A 19679-nucleotide genomic window follows, 5' to 3' on the forward strand; every position below is an offset into this window, starting at 1 on the left:
GGAAAGGAGACTGAAAAAGCCAAAGATCGTTATGATAAAGCCACTATGAAACTTCACATGCTGCATAATCAGTATGTGTTGGCACTGAAGGGAGCACAGTTACATCAGCACCAGTACTATGACACTACGCTTCCTCTGTTACTTGATTCATTACAGAAGATGCAAGAAGAAATGGTTAAAGCACTGTGAGATAATCTTTTCCTTTTTGCTTTTGCTTTGTAATATGATGTCAATTTTATTTAATATCCCATTTAATTTTTATTTTAGTCCTGTTAGAAAATAATAAACCAATGTTATTTATTACCAAATGGAATGGCCAAGAAAAGTCATTATTTGTTCTGGTGGCAGTTTTCTATAGAAAGTCCGTTCAAATAAATGGGACTTCATGTTTTTCAGGCTTAAGGGACTATGTGGACATGTCAAAGACAGGGCATTTCCCCCATAAACTTCTAACATTATTAGTTGGTTTGAGTAAATTCTCAATCTTCATTTTTAAAACTTTGAAATGAATCATTTAATTTAAACTCATATTTGCTAATCCTGCAGATGACCCTAATTTTGTTTTGTGATTTCTCCCTTTTCATCTTAGTCACAGACAGCAGTGTCAATTGCTGAGCACAGTGATTTGATGTCTATGTACTGTTTCTATCTACTTCATCGCTGCCCAGATTTCTCTCGATCTCATCTGGGATCACATGAAGTAGGAGTGGTTCTTTAATTCAGTCAGTTTACATCTGCTCAAATGAGCAATAGAAAGGCAAAATATACCCCAGATGTTAGGCCTCACTCATTTCAACTTATGTGAGACAGTCTTGCTCAACCTCCATGGACTCTGAGCAATGAGAAAGTGACATGTCTGGTTCCCTAGGGACTTCTGCTCCAGTTTTCAGAAAGAGGCTTGACCTGCAGGACACCAGATTCTGATGACAATCTTTTCTGTAGCCCTTATGCCTCCTGGTATGCCCCTAGGTTCCTGGGATGCAATAGACTTGGTCTGGACGCACTGGTTAGTGTAACAAGTAGTATATAAATTCCTTTAAATGTAAAATTCCGCCCAAAACCTTTTCCCATTGACTTCTTTGATCCTGGCCCGGAAGCCATTCTCACTAGTGCTTATAGTGTGTTTTTTTGTTTTTGCCAAACAAAACAAACAACTAACAGCTGGTGGGGTGAGTCACAAGGACAAGTTTGAGGAATTTGGTGATGGGGTTAGCGAGGAGAGCAGCTAATAGAATAGCAAAAGAAGGAAGAAGCCACCTGAAAAAAGTACCTGTTCTCAAGGACCATGGAGAGGACACTGTGGGATCCTTTAATTCTTGATAAGTTCTGAGCTTAAACTGCTTGCACGAAACAACTTGCTCCTTGATCATCATCTTTCCTATTCCTTGCTAATGTCTGACTAGAAAGAGAGGAATAGGTGAGGGCAAATTGCTGCTTCCTTAACTTGGTACAATAGAATTCTGTGATCTCTGTAGGAAAGGAGGCAGGAAAAATCCAATTCTTGTCAGTGGTACCAGCCTGGGGCCGTTTGGGGTATGTCTACACTGCAGTTAGACACCAGTGGCTGGCCCATGCCAGCTGACTTGGGCTGTTTACCTGTGGTGTAGACAAAGGCTCAGACTGGAGCCCAGGCTCTAGGACCCTGCAAAGTAGGAGGGTCCCAGGGCTCAGGCTGCAGGCCAGGCTCAGAAGTCTACATTGCAATTAAACAGCCCTGCAGCCTGAGCCCTGTGAGCCTGAGTCAGCTGACATGGGCCAGCTGCCAGTGTCTAATTGCAGTGGGGGCATACCTGCTCCTTTCTCTCCCTGGGTCTTGTGGGAAGGTTAGCCATCTGACCCAAATTAGCTAGCTACTTTTTGAGTTGTACTTCTCCATCAGCTGCTGGGAGTTTCTTCCACCTGGCTGCTCAGGATTGATCTACAGAGACCATGGAGAAATCGTTTTCTTAGTTATCCTAGTGTTTCAGATGCCTTCTGTTGTGACTCTCTCTGTCATCAGTTTTTGCACTCAATCAGGTAATGGAGGCAAGTGCTGAGAAACAACACATACCATGTACATTTCGAGTTTTAAAAAAATCCCTGATTGGGGTTCTTTCTTTAGAGACCTTATAATTGAAAAGTTCAGTAGTGGGTAAAATATGTACTTACCCCAATTGAGATACTATTAGGAAAAGTTAATCTAAAAATGACACTGCAGGGTTTCATGTTGATTCTATCAGTAACTCCATATCAAATGTGGGATTTTCAGAAGCACTGAGTATTGGCCTACCTCTGCTCCCATTGAGAATAAGACCAACATTGTGTGCTTTTGAAAATCCCTCCCAAAGTGTGCATAATTTACGTGTACACAAGTTGGATTTTCTAATTGCCAGCCCTGCAGACACAATCTCTATAGAGTTTTTGAGAATCAGGCCAAGTTCTTAACTTAATCATCACCAGTAATAGTGTGTTTGGGCCACTTTAGGCCCTTAGTTACACCAGTGCGTAGTCCCAGTCGCATCAGTGGAGGTCCATAGCTGTAAATGATTGTAATTTTAATATTGTTGTTTGCAGTGTTGTTTTAGTTGGGTTGGTCCCATGATATTAGAGAGACAAGATGGGTGAGGTAATATCGTTTATTGGTCAACTTCATTTGGTGGAAGAGAAGCTTTCAAGACCTGAAGAAGAGTTCTGTGTAAGCTTGAAAGCTTTGTGTCTCTCCCCAACAGAAGTTGGACCGATAAAAGATATTACCTCACCCACTTCATCTCTGCAATTTTAATAAATAGTTCTGTTGATGCACAAGTTGGAATAGAATCCAACATTTTCTCTGATCTGCAGGACCAACAAGAGTATAAAGCAGTAAAAATGTAGTTTTGTCACTAAGTGGACCTGGATATCTGAATATACACTCTCTTAAGTAAAAAGGTTCCATTTATAAATTATCACCTTATTAGTAGAATACTCTTTGTAAAGTGGCTTTTCACTGGAACACTGCTACTATTGGATAACATTGAATCTAAGATAGAACCAAAGCTGATGTTTCAGGGAATTTCAGGCTAGGATCTGGGTGGTTTTAGTGTGGGGGAGATGGGACACCTTCATGAGGTATGGTTGAATAATCCTGGTTTTATGGACTGGTAGCCCTGTAGTGAATTGGTAAGATGTAGTATAGCTCCAACTTGATAACAGAACGGAAGAAAATGCCTAGAACTGAAGGGAAGAAAATTTGTATCACAGAAACTAGTATAGAAAATAGGCAATTAACCCATTCTACAAATATAATTTTTTAAGACATGTATAAATATTTGCTTTCCTGAATGCCCACTTCTTTTTACATTAATCTCAAATCATGTACCTTGTATTTTAAAATTTTTTTGACTATATTCCAATGTTAGATTGAGCTTTAATTTTTTTCTTGCCTCCACTGTTTACTCAAATAGCGAGGAAATCCGGGCAAGCAACATTTTTGGGGTTCATTAAGCATCTACTTGAAAAATGATTACAAGGAAAATAGATTAATGTTCCTTCTACTCTAATGTGCACTCTACTCTGGTTGGTCAATAGTGATCAATATTAAAAATTTTTTTTGTCTTCTTTCAGAACACAGTGAGATAGCTGAAGTTAATATTGAAAGTGTAAAAAGGTAAAATAGAAAATAGAAAATGGCTAAGGAATGCCAAAAATTAAATATTCCTGCTGTTGGGTTTTTTGGTTTGGTACATATAAGAACAGCCATATTGGGTCAGACCAAAGGTCCATCTAGCCCAGTATCCAATCTTCCGACAGTGGCCAATGCCGGGTGTGCCATGGGAATGAACAGAACAGATAATCATCAAGTGATCCATTCCCTGTCACTCATTCTCAGCTTTTGGCCATTGATGGACCTATCTTCCATGAACTTATCTAGTTCTTTTATGAACCCTGTTGTTGTCTTGACCTTCACAACATCCTCTGGCAAAGAGTTCCACAGCTTGACTGTGCGCTGTGTGGAGAAATACTTCCTTTTGTTTGTTTTAAACCTGCTGCCTATTAATTTCATTTAGTGACCCCCTAGTTCATGTGTTATGAGAAGAAGTAAATAACTTCCTTATTTACTGTTGTATATATGTTGAATGTGACATGAGCATACGTGTGCTTCTTCTGGTGCGTTGAGTATTCAGAGAGCAAATTATTTGATTAGTTAAAATGATAGAGAGCAAAAGGTCCCATGGGTCACATGCACACTGGCCTGTAATATGGAGACTAACTGTACACTAATTTGTTATCTTAGATTAAAGTAGCTCATTCTTTATTAAACTAATGAGTCAGTGTTGCAGCTCTACATTTTGATGTTAAAATTATCAGTGGGGGGTTCAGATGAAGTACTGCTGCAATTGTTCCTTGGTAGTGATATATGGTGTCGTGAGTAACTAATGGTGCTGCCTGTGTTAGTGGTTCCTTAATTTGTCTGTTATCTGTTCGGAGGCACGGCGGTGGTGGTAGGGAATATGCTCCCAGAACCCTCCCTCTCGCAGAATCCCTTTGATGGAGGGACCATAATTTGGTTCTTTATTTTTTCCAATAATGTACAGTCTGATTCCCCTCTCTCACATTGATCAAACTGGACAGTCTCTACATAGAAGAATAAATGGACACAAATCAGATGTCAAGAATTATAACATTCAAAAACCAGTCGGGGAACACTTCAGTCTCTCTAGTCGCTCTATTATAGACCTAAAAGTGGCAATTCTTCAGCAAAAAAACTTCAAAAACGGACTCCGAGAGACTGCTGAATTGGAATTAATTTGCAAACTGGACACCGTTACATTAGGCTTGAATAAAGACTGGGAGTGGATCTGTCATTACAGAGAGTAAAATTATTTCCCAATGTTTATTCCCCCCCCGGTTCCTCGTAAGTTCTTGTCAACTGCTGGAAATAGCCCACCTTGATTATCACTACAAAAGGTTTTCTTTTTTTTTTCCCTCTCCTGCTGGTAATAGCTCACCTTACCTGATCACTCTCATTAAAGTGTGTATGGTAATACCCATTGTTTCATGTTCTCTGTGTATATAAAATCTTCTCACTGTATTTTCCACTGCATGCATCCGATGAAGTGAGCAGTAGCTCACGAAAGCTTATGCTCAAATAAATTTGTTAGTCTCTAAGGTGGTACAAGTACTCCTTTTCTCTCTCTCTTTAGCCAGCTGGAACAGCCATTTGTAGGAACAACTAATTGCAAGGCATTCAACTCTGTTTGTTATCATAGTTTAATTTTACATCTGTTACTACAGAGATGTAACTTAAAAATGTAGTAGCAGAACAGAATAAGAATATTAAGAATATACAGAGTTTTGAAATATTAGTAAAATCGTTGTATGAAGAATGAAAACTAGGAACAAGAACAAAAAAGTTTTCCCCTTTTTGTTGAGTTCAGGGTTAAAATTCTTAAAACTAAGTGCTTTAGTGTATTAAAGACTGCCAAGTATTATGAAGATTTACACTAAAGGTCTAGAAAAAATAAGAAATTATCTGAATTTGTTTGTTCTTTTAGTTTGTAAATTAAGATTTTCTAAAATATATATTCATGAAAATGTTGTACATTAGGTATGCTTTTGGAATTATTTTGGAGGACTTCTATGGCCTGTGTTACGCAGGGGGTTAGACTAGAAGATCATAATGGTCCCTTCGGGCCTTTGAATCTATGAATTACTGTATTTTTTCCCCCCACAGAAAAGGAATCCTTGATGAATACAGTCAGATCACCAGTCTTGTAACAGAAGAGATAGTGAATGTCCATAAAGAGATCCAGACTTCTGTTGAACAGATAGACCCTAACTCAGAGTACAATAGCTTCATAGAAGCTCACAGGTATAAGCTTTCCATTCTAGTCCTTTTATTCATTTTTACCTCGCAAGAAGAAATTATATTCTGTGTTAAGCCTTAATACTGAAAAATGGTATATGCTTAGTTTGTTTTCAGTTGGGTTCCTTTAAATTGTTACTTGACTATAATGCTTCATCCTTATTTGTAAGATTGTCTGACCTGTTTATCTCCATCTTTGTAAACTGTCCAAGGACTTCGTTAAATAATAAACAAGTCTTAAACTCCGCAATAAGATTTTTAAAAAAGAAAATACTAAACTCTGATAATTACTGATAAAGATACGTAGGCAGATACAATTGTGGGAGCTAAAAATTCTGAGTCACAGCATTAGCTATGTGCTATGTAATTTCAAGCAAAGTTTGTTTTAAGAATAAGTTTTATTTGTTCTTTATGGATCTGATCTTGCACATTTGTCACTCGGATAAGTAGTCCCAGTGAGTTCTTGGAATTATGTGCATGCATTTTTATCTGTTACTAATATATAGATTAATATTCATATTATTAGTTAGTCCTAAACTTGCAACTGGATCAGTTATTATGTATCCATACACCCATATGGTGGTCCATTAAAATCCTTAGTTATGTAATGACCTTAATCCAAGGAAATGTCTTCCATTTTGTGTTTTGTTGTGTTTTTTAAAACTGCACTCTTATTTTGAAGGAAAGCTATCATGTTGCCTGTCTTCAATCTGCTTTTGTTTTCCGTATGATTAAAATATGCTTTTTATTGACATAATCATTTTGGAAAGGAACAAATAGTTAGCTTCTGAGCTACACTTAGCGTCTCTGTGTGTGTATATACTGTGTAATATAAATCTTAAATTATTTTGTATACTTAACAGGTCACCAGAGAATGTAGAACAAGAAATAGTGTTTGATACATCTTTACTGGAAGAAAACGAAAATCTTCAAGCTAATGAGATAATGTGGAATAACTTAACAGCAGAAAGCTTGCAAGGAATGTAAGTATGTCTCAAAAAATGTGGCATCCTTTTTGACTGTATAATAAGATTCCAGAAATGACACTTTGTGTCACTATGAAGCCTGGAATGTCTGAGTCATTGTGAAGTGATGGAAACAGCTACAAGCATGGCTGAGAGTTTTTTGTTCAAAATATCACCAGATTGCATCATCACTGGGTTTCGCAGTCTGTTACTGTCCAGTTTTTAACTTCTTAACTATTTTGACTTTATGAATTACACCTGTGCGGTATACAGCTACAGTAAGGCATGTATCTATACTATCCCAAGAGTCCTAAACCATTGTAATATTGGAGGTAACTCAACCAATTACTCTACAGCTAATTTGCATATAACAGTTTCATCGGTTGTATGAGGGAGAATGGATTATTTGGCTCAGATGCCACACTGGAGCAGCTCATATAATTCTCCCAGCACAATAACACCTACACACACAACCATTATTTATACACATTAACCCCAAACACACATAGCCCATCACTGCAGCACGCACACTCATTTGCCACCTTCACAAATTAACACACATTTTCCAGGATATTTCCTCCAGACACAAATCAACACAAGCAGCACAGACAATCACCCATAACATCACTGTGAAGCCTAAAATGTCTGTTAAGTTACTGTGAAGCGATGGAGACAGCTACAAGCATGACTTGAGAGCTCTTTTTATTTGGATTATAATCAGGTTAAATCTTCATCTAGAAGATACTAAGGTGATAAGTAATAGCATGGATTTGTCAAGAACAAATCCATATCAAACCAACCTAGCAGCTTTCTTTGACAGAGTAACAAGCCTTGTGGATAAGGGGGAAGCGGCAGATGTGGCATAGCTTGACTTGAGTAAGGCTTTTGATACTGTTTTGTGTGACCTCCATAAACAAACTAGGAAATGCAACCTAGATGGAGCTACTGTAAGGTGGATGCACACTGGTTCGAAAACCGTTGCAGGACAGTATTCATCAATGGTTCACAGTCAAGCTGGAAGGGCATATCAAGTGGGGTCGTGCAGGGATCAGTCCTGGGTCCGGTTCTGTTCAATATCTTCATTGATGATTTAGATAATGGTATAGAGTGTGTACGCTTATAAAGTTTGTGGATGATACTAAGCTGGGAGGCGTTGAAAGTGCTTTGGAGGATAGTATTAAAATTCAAAATGATCTGGACAGACTGTTCTCAAGTAAATCGGATGAAATTCAATAAGGACAAATGCAAACTACTCCACTTAGGAAAGAACAATCAGTTGCACACATGCAAAATGGGAAATGAGTACCTAGGAAGAAGTCCTGCAAAAAGGGATCTGGGCTCAGAGTGAATCAGAAGCTAAATATGAATCAACAGTGTAACACTGTTGCAGAAAAAGCAGTCATCATTCTGGGATGTATTAAGAGGAGTGTTGTAAGCAAGACACAAGAAACAGTTCTTCTGCTCTACTCTGCCCTGGTTAGGCCTCAACTGGAGTATTGTGTCCAGTTCTTGGTGCCATATTTCAGGAAAGTTGTGGACAAATTGGAGAAAGTCCAAAGAAGAGCAACAAAAATGATTAAAGGTCTAGAAAACATGACCTATGAGGGAAGATTGAAAAAATTGGGTTTGTTTAATCTGGAGGACACTGAGAGGGGACATAAAAGGTTGTTATAAGGAGGTGGGAGAAACATTGTTCTCTTTAACCTCTGAGGATAGGAGAAAAAGCAATGGGCTTATATTTCAGCAGGGGTGATTGAGGTTGGACATTAAGAAAAACTTCCTAATTGTCAGGATAGTTAAGTACTGGAATAAATTGCCTATGGAGGTTGTGGAATCTCTGTATGATCTGCTCTTAAAACACTCCAATGATGAATACCTATCGGGGATGGTAGATAATACTTAGTCCTTCTTTGAGTGCAGGGGACTGGACTAGAAGACTTCTTAAGGTCCCTTCCAGTCCTATGTGTCTATGATTCTATGATCACTGAGATTTGTGGTCTGTTACCATCCAGGTTTTAAGTTCTCAGCTGTTTTTAGGTTTTTTTTACACACATGACTTTATGAATTACACCCATGTCACAGCATAGGCTTTCAGCTACTAGTTTCAGAAGCTTCGGCTTCTGTTCCCCATACTTCCTCCTCTTTATCCTGGACCTCCGGCTGCCTAACAGGTTTATAAAGAAATTCAAGTTCCGGATGGTGACACTCCCTTTGATTATTTGTTCCCTTTCTCAGGAAGCCTGGTTTGTGCTTTTGATATGAAAGATGCCTATTTCCACATCGACAGTCATCCCCAGAAGTTTCTCCGATTTATGGTTAGTTACTCCCATTATCATTTCCATGTCCTCCCTTTTGATATTGCAACTGCTCTGTCTAGGCCTTTTGGTATTCTCCTTCCTGGATGACTGGCTCCTCATTGCACCATCCCGCAGGTGCTTCTTACCAGCCACTGTGGCTCTTTGCGGGCCCATTGCCACTCTTGGGATTTGCATCAATGAGGAGAAGTCAGTTCTCGTACCTACCCACCAGATCACCTTTATTGGTGCTTGTCTGGACTCCATCGCAGCCCAAGTTTTCCTTCTGGTTGACTGCTTTGCAGCCCTCGCTTCTATCATTACCACCTGGCGCTGCACTCCACGCACCTCCATCCACCATTGACTTTCCCTCCTCGGCCACATGATGACCTGTACCTCTGTGATGCCTCATGCCACCTACACATACACTGCCTTCAGGTGTGGCTCCTCTCTATCTACAAGCTGCAGACAGGCTGCTTGGACAAACTTGTCCTGCCTCCCACTGTTGTCCTGGCATCCCCTGCATGGTGAACCAACCCAACGAAGGTCCTGGTTGGCACCCTCTTTACAGCTCCCACTCCCCTATGCCACTCTGACCACGGATACCTCCCTCGTTGGCTGGGGCATCCAGCTGGTTGCAGTCTCTGGACCTCTCCAGGATGCATATCAACATCCTGGAATTGTGTGCTGCCTGCCTCACCTGTCAGGCGTTCCTCCCCCTCATACAATCTTGTCACATTCAACTGCTCTCTAACAACATGGCTGTGGTAGTCTGTCATCAAGTAAGGCAGCACCAAGTCTCCCTCCTTCTGTGCGGAGGCTGTCCACTTCTGGAACTGGTGCATCAAACACAGTGTTACACTCCAGGTGTATATCTCCTGAGTGCCCATAACTCCCTTGTGGACATGCTCAGCAAGTCCTTCTACGCAAAGCACAATTAGGAGCCTCAGAATCCTACCCTATGCTTTGGTTTCCGCAGATGGAGCACCCTGCTCTGGGACCTCTTTGTGGTCAGAGAGAACTGCGAACTTCCCTCTTATTGCTCCAGGGGGGTCGTGTGGGCACGGTTGTGTGGGCAGAATCCTGTGGCAGTGGCCTTCTCCTCCACTGTACTGGCAATCTCTGCTATGCCTTACCACCCATTCCCCTGCTCCCACAAGTTCTGCTCAAGGTTTGCTGGTATTGAGTAGCAGTCAGACTGATAGCCCCATTTGGCCTCGTCAGTATTGGTTCACAGACCTCCTCCGCCTCTCTGCTCATCTCCCGCTCTGCCTCCATGCACACCCGGATCTCCTTTCACAGATGTATGGATGACTCCGGCACCCCGACTCCGGCACCCCAACTCCTGCCTGTTCTGCCTCACGGGTTGGTGTTTGGGTGGATCTCATGAGTACACAGGTCATGCTCTATCCCAGTGCTTGTCCTCATGCGCAGCAGGAGGCTGTCCTCCAGGGCCTGCTATCAAGTGAAATGGAAACGGTTCACCATCTGGGCTCACTGCCACCATTTCCCGCTAGACTTCATATCCATCTCTCTCGTCCTTGACTACCTTCTCCAACTCAAGCTGTTGGGTCTTGTCCACAGTTCCATTTGGATCCACCTGACAGCGCACAGTGCCTTCCTTCCTCCCTCTGGTAGACAGTTCCACTTTGTTCAGTCATCCAACCACTGTTTGTTTCCCCAAAGGTCTACTCAATGCCTTTCTACCACTGTGCAAGCCATCCCCTTCCTGGGACCTTAATGTCACTCTGCCCTGATCAAGCCTCATGATGTGCTGTCTTTCCTACCTCTCAATGAAGGTGATCTTCTTAGTCACCATCACGTCGGTGTGACATGTTAGCGAGTTGGCAGCCATGATGGCCGACCTCTCCTCCCCCTTGGTCAACACACAGCCCAGATTCCATAAGGACAAGGTCTCCTTATGCCTGGACCCCAAATTCATCCCTAAGATGGTGTTCACATTCCGCCTCAACTAGTACATCCACCTCCCGGTCTTCTATCCCAAATCCCATGCCTCCAGCAGAGGTAAAACACTGAACACTCTTGACGTCGGCCGTGCAGTGGCCTTCTACGTCCACTCATGCCTTCTGCATTTTACCCAGGGTCTTCATTGCCATTGCAAAGGACAAGCCCTCTCCTTGCAGCTTATCTCCAAATGGATCTCCGAATGCTATACTCTCCCAGATACCTCCACCTCCTGGAGTCACAGCTCACTCCATGCAGGCACAAACCTTTACAAAGGCCTACCTTGCATACGTGCCATAGCAGAATGTTGCCAAGCAGCCATGTTGAGCTCTGTCCACACTTTTATCTCTTACTACTCCATTGCCCCAGCAGTAGCAGGGGATGCTGCCATTGGCTGTGCCTGCTGCAGACTATCACTTCCTGTGAGGCTTTGCACCCACCTCCATGTTGATGATTGCTCACTACTCACCGACATTTGGAATCCATATGGGGACCATCACTCAAAGAAGAAAAGGAGGTTACTTACCTGTAATTAGAGGTTCTTTGAGATGTGTGGTCCCTGTTTAGATTCCAATACCTGCTCTCCCTCCCCTCTACTATGGACTACACTGCTTAGTGGCAAGGGAATTAGAGTAGCGTCAATCCACATGGCCTCTTATAACCTTAGCTGTGGATGTGAGGATGACGCACGTGTTGGTCAACAGACATTGCTGTACAACTTGTCTAGCTCTGGATCATGGCATTCATGTGCACTCACAATTGGAATCCAAATGGGGACCATATGTCTCGAAGAACCTCCAGTTACAGGTAAGTAACTTCCTCTTTATCAGTATCTTTCCTAATGGAAATAGGCTTTCATAAAATTAGAGCTGTATTTGGAATAGAGGCAGACAGATTTTCACACACACAAATTCTGGGAAACAGTTAAAATAATGAGGCCAACTGAACCATCCCAGTGTAAGAGCCTCTTTTGACGTCTGCCAAAAAAAAAAAAAAAAAAAAGCAAGTTGATTCACTTGTTAATACTTCCCGGAGAGTCAACTGTTCTACCATTCTTATCTATGTTCTAACTCATAAATTTTATTGGTAAAGACATTATCCTTTAAATATCAAGATTAAGTTATCCTAGCATCACCACGTGGCACTCCACTACTTGCATGCTGGTAGAGAATATAGTTTTCTATTTTATAGCAGATGCTGGACTGATTCCAGTTATTTATGGACTAACTTCAGACTTAGACCCTTAAGAGTTAGTGCCCAGTCCTGCAACTCTTGCGTACATGAATAGGATGTCATTATTTAACTAGATTACTATCTGTTGGGTTCTTTGAAATATTCTTTTTATTCCATGACAGGATATATTCCTTTGACTTCAATTAATGGACAGTATGACTAAAAACATTATCTATCTTGTGAAAGCTTAGAGATATTTGTACTTGATAGGATCAATATACAAAAAGTGGAAACTATCTGTGGGTTGTAGTCTAGTGAGAATCTGGAAAACTGTAGGCACAGGAAGATGTTTCAAAAAGGTTTGACACATCACATTTTTCAGAACAGTGAGAGACCTGAAAGGAATAGATTGTACTATTGGGTTGGTACAGGCCAAAGCCTGGAGAGGTTATGGAAGAGCCTGGGAAGAAGCTTAGAGCTGTTGTAATAAGGTATAATCACACAGAATGAGGTGAACCTCTGGAGAATTTAGGATGACTTTATGCAGGGTTTTGAAGATTTAAACCCTGATTTTGACCTCATAATCCACAAGGAGCCAATGAAGAGAGCAGTGGGGTGATGTGCTCTTGGTACCCTGTGTTACTGAGCAACTGGATACTTGTTTTATTGGTGGCGGGGGTGGGGGGTGAGTGGAGTCATACCTAGGTATAGAGAACTACAGCAATCAAGCCAGCAGGTCATTACTTCATTGATCATTGTTGAAGTCTGGATGTGATATGAGGAGTGAAGTGTTCTTTCTAGTCATAGCTAGAAAAGATTATTTTTCACAGCTCTATCTATTTGGGTGTCTAGAAGCAGTGAGAAGTCAAGATTAAGATTGATTCTGAGGACTGTCTTGACCATCTGCAGGTGATGCTGTGGAGGCAATGAGCTTTTAAAGTGCTTCATTTTCCCTGAGAAGCATCACTTTCCAGTTGAAAAGTCTCATTTTAGCTTTTCAACTGGTTACTGATTTCAGCCAAGCCATGGGATAACTGAGAAATGGTGCTATTTGCATCTGATGTGATGGTGATGTAGAGCGAGCGTCTTGCATTTGTTGCTGACAATTTAGTTTGTATTGTTTCAGTCTCATCAAGTGGGTACATATACAGTGTTGAACAAGGAGGAGAGGACGGCTCTATATGGGACTCCATGGGTTGAGAGTTCTGGAGGAGGAGCCCATGTGATTCTCCAGTTTGAGAGAAATGACTTGGAATGATCCTGCTACATTTCCAAGGCATTCCAGGATTCCATGGTCAGCAATATCAAATGCTGCAGAGAAGTGTAACTGTATAAATATGAATGTGTGGCCTTTGCCCTGGCTCAAGATTATCTTGTGCCATTTTTGTTCAGTGACATGGCCTGAAGCCTGACTGAGAAATGTTGACGATATTAGCAGTATCTTTAGCCAAAGCTAAATACATCTGAAATGCCAGAGCCAAAACCTTTCTTGCTCGCTGCTGTGACCAGTCACTTTCCTATTTAAGGACCTCGACTGGCTCCCCATAGTCCTGTGCATTAAGTTCAAACTTCTTGTCCTTGGCTAAAAGGCCTTCAACACTCAGCACCTGCCTGCATCTCTGACCGCTGGTCTCTCTTCTTGTTTAAGCCACCCACACTGTCTGCTCCATCATCAGTGTCAGCCTGGACACCCACTTTGTCTGCTTTCACAGATACTTTCTTCCATGCTGCTGTACTTAGAAAAGTACTAAAATCTATTTGGTAAGCCACCACCATTGCCCTTGGACGTCTCCATAGGAATACTCTCAATGAATTCATTGTGGGCTTGGATGTGCCTTAGCCTACACACCTCCTCCTGTAGTTCTCACCTGCTTCCCGAGGGATTCCACCAGCAGACACCTTTCACACTGGATGGTCCCCCCAGCCTGGCTTTCTGAGAGGGGAAATGCAGGCCATAGTTTCTGCAAATCCACACCAAGTTCCACACCAAATGTGGAAAAATGCACGCCACAGTCTGCAAATCCACACAAAGAGGCATCCATGGTCAGGTTATAAACTTTTTGGGTTGGGGATTCTTACCTAGTTGACTGTTCAGCAAGAATTCAAGCATGCTTATGAACATAGCGCAATTAAATTAGGGTAATCTACGCTTCTTCTGATGCGTGTGTGTGTGATTGTTGCTGATGGCAATGGGAAATATGCACATCTATATTGAAGGAATAGACTGCTTAAGTGAAAATCAGTGCTTTTTGCAATGTACATTTACAATTTGTTATGTATGAGTCCATGATAAATGCAGAGTTGGTTGTGTTCTTATATATGTCCTAACTGTAGTGAATTTAATAATTAAACAAAATGTTTAATAAATAGAAAGCAAATATAGAATAGCATGTGATGTAATTCTTTTAAATCTCACTGTTGTTTGCTACCTTTCCCCAAAAAGTATCTGTGGGCTTGATTGTGACATTTAGCCTCAAGTCCCCAGTATGAGCTCGTATGAAGCTGCACTGTCCCGGGGAAGCTGTGGGGAGCTCTTCTTTTTCTTGGTGTATAGATGAAGAGTGTGTTCTCTATCATCCTGAAGGATGGTACAGCATACTCCCATAGCCTGATTGTGGAAAGGATCAAAGCAATGCCACTACTTTTCTTCTTGTCGCCTTTGGTGGTACATGAAGGGAGTATTTTCTTTGCTCTTCAGATAAATTTTTCTCCAGAGGTCAGGGATTGCAAGTGTCTTATTCTTGCACAGGCTGTCCAAGGGAAAGGTTCTTTGTGTCCCTCATCCCCTGTGCACCCGCACTGTGCTGACGGCAATGTGTCCCTTTATCAGGAAACATACTATAAGTTGATTATCTATCGTAAGATTTGTGTCTGTAATGAATTATTTTTGTAATTATTCCCAACATAGTGATAATTTGTAGTAATTCAGACTGCCAGATTCTGAAAGAGGGTGTATGAAAAAAAAATCAGTAGCCAGCTGCTATAGCTCTGGGTGAGCTCCTCCTGGTGGAGAAGGTTATGGATATTATTGTTTATGCAGGATACCACCAAATATTAATTTAGCTATAATTCTTTTATTAAATTCAAAGGTCAAATGGTATTTATACAGTTGCTTCAAATGTGCCTTAGATGTGTAAGCAGTCATCATGTCCTCATAAAATACAGTTATAAATAATGATCAGGTGCTTATCAAAGGACTAGGCCCAGGAGTGCTCAAACCCACGATGGTTGTCTCCAGCTTGCACAGGCAGACACTAGTAATGAACCCTTTACGAGCTCACTTTTTTTTATAGACTTTAACAAACAAGTGATGTCAGAGCCAATTGTTCACTTGAGCTAAGAACCAGTTTTGAGCAGTTTGGAAATGACCCCTTTCCTGGCTTTGAGTAGACAAGATTTTATGATTTGGCCCCTTTCTTCAAGTTGACACTGGTATGTTAAATGTCATGATAAGTGTATTACATCAAAAAATAATTTTTCTTTGTCAGAATCAGTTTTGATAATTCAGGGCTTCTCTTCTCTTACCAGCTATAATTTGAGCATATCACTTTTACAACTTAACTTGCTAGTTACATTTTTTATTTAAGCTTTCCCTTGGCTGCTAAAATCCCTGTATTTGATTTAAACCGAATACATATTTTCCTACATTATGTTATTGGGTTAAGTTTAGTTAAACCGTTATCTCCATTATAAAATACATTGTGTGGAAAATTGGATCAGTTTTATGTTTAAAAATAGCGTAAAGCTAAGTAAATAATCCAATAAAGAACCATAGTATACACATAGTGGTCTCTGTGTCAGCATTTACCAGTGGTTCTCCTCTAAGTACAAAGAGAAACTTTGGTATTTGCTGATAAGTGTTGATGGTTTAATGGAAGCTACTGCATTAACATATGCAAACAAAATAGAATACTGTGATAAAATATTATATTTAGAAGATAGTGGGATGAATTAAAAGAGCAAATAATATATGACTGGTAGAGAATGTCTGTTAAGCTAGTAAAAGGGTGAGTGGGAATGTGAATCAGTACCCATATGAGTGAAACAAATCTTCCAATAGCTATTTTGTACAAATATGTATTCATATTTATTAATATTTGAGACTGCTAAATCAGTGATCAAGAAAAATTCCCAAGTAGCTCTTCCAGATAGATCATTAAGATAATTTGTAAGCCCAGCATATGGAAGGTTTCATAATGGTTTGATATGTCCAGGTTCAATGTAAAGATGAATAATTTGGAAATGTATTATTATGAAAGCTAGTTATGATTAAAGTGACTGATGAGTTAGTAATAGTCTCTTTCTGAACTACTTTTGTCCAGAAGACAGATGTGGGTCCATGATGAAATATCCTGTGACAAATTGTAACCAGGGTGATAGTTTGAGATACCAGCTCTAGCCAGTCCTAAAGGGTGTCCAGACTTCAGATGGTTATTTAGAACAAAAAGGAAGTTTAAAACAACTAACTTGTCTTCTCTTGCTCAAAGATAAGTCCAAACTTTATCACAGAGTTCAGAAGTATTGGGAAGAGCTACATCAATTTCCTATTCCAACTTGGTGCTCTGATTTTAAATCAGAATTTTTTAAATTAGAGAGACAAGGTGGGTGAAGTAATACGTTTTATTGGACCAACTTCTGTTGGTGAGAGAGACAAGCTATGAAGCCACACGGAACTTCAAGTCCTGAAGAAGAGCTCTATGGCTCGAAAGTTTGTCTCTCTCACTAACAGAAGGTCCAGTAGAAGATGATATCTCACCCATCTTGTCTTTCTAATATCCTGGGAAGGACATGGCTACTACTACACTGCATACACTTTTTTTAAAAAAAATTGTAGGGCACATTAAAATGTTAATGCTGTCTGAAAGTAATTATATGCTTTAGAGACGAATGATAATATTAATTTGGATTTAAATTTCTATATGTTAATAGTTGATAGTTAAATACAGTGCCTAATCTCTATAAAATGAGTTAGGTCAATGAATTTTTGAAAGTTGTGAAAGAAATATTTACAGTCACATGTAGGGTCAGCAAATAAACATTCTTAATCAAGGTTTTAAAGGGAAAGGATTTGTAATTAATATTAAATTTGAGATTAATATATAATGAGGAATTTGTACAGGTAATTATGTGTACGTTAATTGAAGTGTTGCAAGCTTAAATCTGGGATTGTAAAATAGACAATGAGTTTACATAGGAGATAAATCATTAATATATATCACAGGATCAAATGCAGATTAATCTTATTTTAGTGTGTATGGAATACAATTCCCTGATAGCTAAAGCCTGCTTGATTTGACTCATTTGACTCTTCTTCCAATTGAAAAAGTGTGGGCAGTAGTAGACCATTAGGAGAAAAGTTCCAAAACAGTAAATCCAATCCTTTTCGTTAACTGTGTTATGTCATTGTTGCCTGGAATATCTCTATTAATGAATTAATAACTGGATGAATGCTGGGAAGGAATTGATTCTTTTATATATTACTGTGTATGCTCTTGGCCTAGAACTGCTTCAAGTTTTTAAAAAAATTAAAATGCGTAAGAAGCATTTTAAGTGCTACTACATCAAAGAATGAAGCCTTTATCTGCTGAGTAAGTAGTGATCAATTACACACAAGTGGGAGGCTCATCCAGACAGTCACCACACAGACGTCTCCAATACCAGACAAATACACATCTTCAGCTTCCCTTTGTTTAGAATAACTATTTATAACTTTTGTTGTTTTTTCTTATGAATATGCATTAGTTTCTGTTTCATATCAGTTCTCCACCCCTGTTGGTACAAGTTTTGTGCTAACTCAAACCAATTTTTTCTAGCTTTATGGATGCTTTATCTTTTTGTTTTCCTCACAAATGTGATTACTCTTCATTTTCTTACACATGGGTGGTTCTACTTAAGTTTTAAACTGTTAAAAATTATCCAAACAGACTCTTAAAAATCACAGCAGACTTTTATCAGGCCTAAAATGTGCCTTCACTCCCAACAGTGCGCACCCAGATCTAGAGTGTACCCATATAATAAGGTACATTCACAAAATAAGCAATTTAATAAACATATTACCAAGAAAGGGAAAGTGTCGAACTAGAAACTATTTTAAGGATTACTGCTTTTATTTTCAGCTCTTTTTTTTAGATATACAAAGCAACACATACACATGTGCACAGTTTGTATTGTATGTATGTAGTAAATGCATATTTTTGATTTGTACAACTGACCTGTATTCTAGGTTGAAAACAGTAGTAGAAGAATTGATTCAGACACAGCAGACGCTTTTGAACAAAGAGGAGCTTTTGTTGGAACTAGAAAAGAAAATAGAAGAATCTTCTAAGACCTGTGAAAAAAAATCAGAGTAAGTGTGGCAAAGATATTGGAAGGTGAAAATTTTAAAGAAAAAAGTTGTTTGTATTGTAATATGCAGTTCTTCTTTGAGTAACTTGCACATGTCTATTCCACTTCAAGTTTGTGCGTTCCCAGTGCCCCATTTTTTCCCGTAGTGGTATCCGTCAGGGTGGCACATTTGCTTTCAGCACACTCGTCCTATGGATTGATGATATAAAGGGCGGAGCTGTCATGACCCTCTCTCTCCCCCCATTCCTTCTTATTAGCTGTGATCTGTAGTAGGAGCATGTCAACTTGTTTATCCAAGTTTCCCCACACTATCATTGGTTTTCAGTCTATTTGTATATGGTTCAGTAGTATATATGTTTGGGGGGCGGGGGAAGGCATTCTTCTTGTTTAGTGGCACTCATTATTGTACTGAGTCTAGGTTTTCTTCATTTCTTTTTTCTTGGTTTTCCAACAGAGACACTCTTAGTGCAAATGTTTATGCTCAGTAGTGGGGGATGCCTTTTAGCTCAGGCTTTAAGTCTTGTGCCAGTTGCAAGAATCTCTTCTGGTGAGTGACCCTTGCTCCAAATGTCTGGATGAGGTCCACATTCAAGACCAGGGCCAGATCTATAGAGATTTAAAGTGTTGTATAAAAAACAGGGACGTGAGATTCCACATTCTTATGGAGGCTGTCTTGTATCAGAGCCTTCGTGCTTAGTGCGATGCGGAGTGTTCCTTTTCAACAAGGAGTGTCTCTCCAGACATTGCTGTTTCCACCCCAGAGAAGATTGTTGGAAGGAAAGCACCTATCTTTTTCTCTGGTACTGAGGACAAAGCACAAGAGATCTGGTCAGCACTGTTCCTCTAAGATGGGTAGATGCAGTCTTGAGAGGAGATTAAGATCCCTGGCGTTATCTACCAGCAGAACAGTGGATAAGTGACTGTGCCCAGTACCAGCCTCTGCCTCACCCTTGTAAGAATTGTTCAATCTGGCAGTGGCTTCCGGGCTGTTGAGGCTGACTTTTACTGCCCTCAGTGCAGGTACAAAATAAATCAAGAAGGTCTTGCGGTGCTAACAAATCCTGAGGCTTATGCAACAGAAAGAGACTTGGTCTGTCTCAAGATGCTGGATTT

The 19679-nt window shown here is 40.1% G+C and overlaps 1 protein-coding gene across 4 annotated transcripts in view; it reads left to right on the forward strand.

Annotated features, from left to right (window-relative positions):
• FER (FER tyrosine kinase) overlaps nucleotides 1–19679 on the forward strand; it is a 446225-nt gene that overhangs the window by 99499 nt on the left and 327047 nt on the right. For 3 of the 4 annotated variants that reach the window (XR_013346171.1, XM_077817292.1, XM_077817291.1), the window contains 4 exons: nucleotides 2–185; nucleotides 5693–5830; nucleotides 6688–6807; nucleotides 18445–18567. Coding sequence is in view for 3 of the 4 variants with exons in the window: in XM_077817292.1 (XP_077673418.1) it covers nucleotides 2–185; nucleotides 5693–5830; nucleotides 6688–6807; nucleotides 18445–18567 (565 nt within the window). In the remaining variant the exon portion in view is untranslated. Of the gene's footprint in view, nucleotide 1; nucleotides 186–3582; nucleotides 3626–5692; nucleotides 5831–6687; nucleotides 6808–18444; nucleotides 18568–19679 lie in introns of those variants that run through there. The other variant, XM_077817294.1, reaches the window with a different exon arrangement.

This window comes from Eretmochelys imbricata, chromosome 5 (genome assembly GCF_965152235.1).
Source record: "Eretmochelys imbricata isolate rEreImb1 chromosome 5, rEreImb1.hap1, whole genome shotgun sequence".
NCBI classification, from domain to species: domain Eukaryota; kingdom Metazoa; phylum Chordata; order Testudines; family Cheloniidae; genus Eretmochelys; species Eretmochelys imbricata.